General features: G+C 48.1%; 1 protein-coding gene across 1 annotated transcript in view; it reads left to right on the forward strand.

Annotated features, from left to right (window-relative positions):
* The first annotated feature begins 1278 nt into the window (after positions 1–1278).
* Positions 1279–3539, forward strand: part of FPGS (folylpolyglutamate synthase) — a 9284-nt gene continuing 7023 nt past the window's right edge. Inside the window, exons 1-3 of the mRNA XM_015830139.1 lie at positions 1279–1431; positions 1652–1705; positions 2970–3034. Coding sequence (XP_015685625.1) covers positions 1279–1431; positions 1652–1705; positions 2970–3034 — 272 coding nt within the window. The remainder of the gene's footprint in view (positions 1432–1651; positions 1706–2969; positions 3035–3539) is intronic.

Here is a 3539-nt window from a genome sequence, read left to right on the forward strand (position 1 = left end):
AGGTTCTCCCTTCTCGGCCTTCAGCATAGAGGGTGTGTGTGAGGTTGTAACTTTTCCTCAGCTGGTATCTCCTTGGGAGAATTCCAGATTGCTGGTCTGCAAAACCCTTAAGCTCGTTTCTGCTGTGAGAGGCGAGCCATCCAGAAAGGTGCAATGCTACACAGGTTGTGTTTCATTCCTGAGGTTTAGCTCCTGTGTTTTACGTGGGAAATTTCTTATTTTGGCTCCCCTGTGTGGTAGAATACTTTGAGGAAATCTCCCTCTATTCCTTCCTTCCTTCCTTCCTTCCTTCCTTCCTTCCTTCCTTCCTTCCTTCCTCTCATCTCTTTCCCCTCCCTCCCTCCTTCCAGCCATCTCTTTCCCCTTCCATCCATCCATCCATCCATCCATCTCTTTTCTCTCCCTCCCTCCGTCCTTGCACCCACCCACCCATCCATCCACCCATCCATCTTTTTCCTTCCTTCCTTCCTTCCTTCCTTCCTTCCTTCCTTCCTTCCTTCCTTCCTTCCTTCCTTCCTTCCTTCTTTCNTGTAATTGCATAAAGCTTTAAAACAGGTTTAGGATTAATAGCAATTTAAGTTAGAAATAGACTATTTTAAAGTATATAAGCTATTTGAGGGAAATAGAGAGGGAATACTTGTTGTACTGATTGAGTTAATTATATAGCTTTTGTTTGTGCATTTTTGATTACCCCAGCACCACGGTGTGTCTCAAGCACTTTGTATTAAGATCTAAAAAACCAATAAAATTGGTTTTAAAAAAAAATTCAGTTCCAGGTTCATCCTTTAACTCGTTTCCTGGGCGTGCGCGAAGCCTGGTGCATTTTACCCTAGATGTTTGTAAAGGGGTTGTGTTTGCTTAAGAGAGGGAAGCAAGGCCCTCTTCACCCCCCCCCCCCCGGGGTTGCAACATTCATAGAGACAGGATGACGGACGGACTCCGGATAGTAATGTCTAACAGGGCTGGACGGCGCATGTCTCGCCCTCCAGCAATGGAGCCGCCGAAAATTCGCCCGGAAGGATCCCGTAATAAGCAGATTTTTTCTCCTAGCGCTTGGTCTTGTCCTGAAAAGACCAGCCTGTGCAAAACAAAACTTGAACCCCAGGCCCACCTCTTCCTATTTCAGGTGTCTTTTTTTGGGATGGGTGTGTGTGTGTGTGTGTGATCAGGGAAACTTTTGAGAGATTCTCAAGGGGAGGATTTGGGCAGCCAGAATTGGGACCAGCTCTGTCTGTTCCTTTCCCCCCAATGGAAGGAGCGAAAAACCTAACCGCCTCGATGTCCACCTGCTTGCAATTCCAGGATGCCATCCGCACGCTGAACACCCTCCAGACCAACGCCAGCTACCTGGAGCAGGTGAAGAAAGAAAGGGGAGACCCCCAGCTGCAGTTGCAAGCCATGGCTGGGTTCCTGGAACGTACCGGTCTGAAGGTAAATGACTTTTTTGTTCTTTTTGCCTTTGGGGCAGGGGCTTCCCTCACTCCTATGATGGGCAAGTGGGGTTGCCCATCATAGAATCCTGTTTTTGAGGTTCTTGTGCTTTGGGGGGGGGACAAAGAGCGGAGAGAGGGTGCGCTCTACCCTTCCTGGATTCCTGGTAGGGGGTAATGACACTGAAAGCGAAAACTGACCAGGGTTTTTTGTCCGGCAGGTCGAAGACCTGAATCAACTCAACGTCATTCATGTGACTGGGACAAAGGGCAAGGTAAGGCGGGGGAACTGGAGGGAACAGGGTGGAAGACTTCCTAAATTTTATCAGCAATGAGCAATGACAAATATGACATCTGCGGTAACCTTGTTACCACTATGGACATGACGGTGTTTCGAATAAATAAAACAAGAGAAGGAGAAAAAAAGAGGGAGGGAGGGAGGGAGGGAGGAAGATGAGGGAGAGAAGGAAGACGAAGAAAAGGAAGAAGAAGGAAGGAAGGAAGACGAAGGAAGGAAGATGGAGAGAAGGAAGGAAGACAAGGAAGAAAGGAAGATGAGGGAGAGAAGGAAGGAAGGGAAGGAAGACGAGGGAAAGAAGGAAGGAAGACGGGGGAGAAAAGGAAGAAGAAGGAAGGAAGGAAGACGAAGGAAGGAAGATGAGGGAGAGAAGGAAGGAAGAAGAGGATGAGGGAAAGAAGGAAGGAAGATGAGGGAGAAAAGGAAGGAAGACGGAGAAAAGGAACGAAGGAGAGAAGGAAGGAAGGAAGATGAAGGAGAGAAGGAAGAAAGGAAGACGAGAGAAGGAAAGAAGATGGAGGAAGGAAGGAAGATGAGGGAGAGAAGGAAGGAAGGAAGACGAAGGAGAAAAGGAAGGAAGATGAAGGAAGGAAAGGAAGACGAGGGAAAGAAGGAAGGAAGATGAGGGAGAAAAGGAAGGAAGACGGAGAAAAGGAAGGAAGGAGAGAAGGAAGGAAGATGAAGGAGAGAAGGAAGAAAGGAAGATGAGAGAGAGAAGGAAGGAAGATGGAGGGAGGAAGGAAGATTAGGGAGAGAAGGAAGGAAGGAGAGAAGGAAGGAAAGGAAAGAAAGGACAATTCAGTCCTTACAATTATTAAATCTGGACCTTTGGGAGATCTACTGCTCCAGTGGCCCGTTTTTAACATCAGAAGACGCTTGCAAAACTGACGGGGAACAATTCTCCAATCTATTCCTTGACACCCAAAGTTTGCACTTCTTTCTGTCCACGTGAGATATCTGGAAGGGACAACAACATCTGGCAGAAAACCATGGAGAAGGTGATTGGGAAGAGACCACAAGCCATTTTTAAAATGAACTCGGAGTACGAAGTGAAGGGGTCGGCAACCTACGCCCCTCGAGGGCCCTTCAAGCCCCTCGGCCCAATTTTCAGGATTCTTGTTAGCCTTTGATTCAGCTGTGAAGGGAAAAAAAAAACAGGTTGGCCAGGGTGGTGAGCAGCCTGGACTCCTTCCTGGTTGGAGTGGGGGGGCTGATATTTTGTCCCCTTTTTAACCCACCAGGGTTCTGCCTGCGCCTTCACGGAGCGGATTCTGCGCAACTACAATTTAAAGACCGGTTTTTACAGGTAAATGTCCTAGTGGGCTGCTTGGGGCGTGGATTGTCTTCTGTGCCAGCTGGAAAATTAGCTAGAAATTGAGTGTATTGAGAGTATTTCTTCTTTCTTTTGCCACAGTCATTCTCCTTCTATTTGCAGGTCTTTGCTCTCCTCCTCCTCCTCCCTCCCTCCCTCCCTCCCTCCCTTCTTCCTCCTTCAGCTTCTTCTCTTTCCTCCCCCTCCCCTCCTCCTCCTCCTTCTCCTTCCTTTCTTCCTTCCTTCCTTCTTCCTCCTTCAGCTTCTTCTCTTTCCTCCCCCTCCCCTCCTCCTCCTTCTCCTTCCTTCCTTCCTTCCTTCCTTCCTTCTTCCTCCTTCAGCTTCTTCTCTTTCCTCCCCCTCCCCTCCTCCTCCTTCTCCTTCCTTCCTTCCTTCCTTCTTCCAGTCATTTTGTTTAGCTTGAAGGTTTCTGCTGCTTATCTCTTATTTATAAAACATCTTTCTCTCTTGCCTTACTAGCTGAAACCCTTTGACACAC

Source organism: Protobothrops mucrosquamatus, unplaced genomic scaffold, assembly GCF_001527695.2.
Source record: "Protobothrops mucrosquamatus isolate PMUCROS unplaced genomic scaffold, P.Mucros_1.0 scaffold8781, whole genome shotgun sequence".
Classification (NCBI taxonomy): Eukaryota; Metazoa; Chordata; class Lepidosauria; order Squamata; family Viperidae; genus Protobothrops; species Protobothrops mucrosquamatus.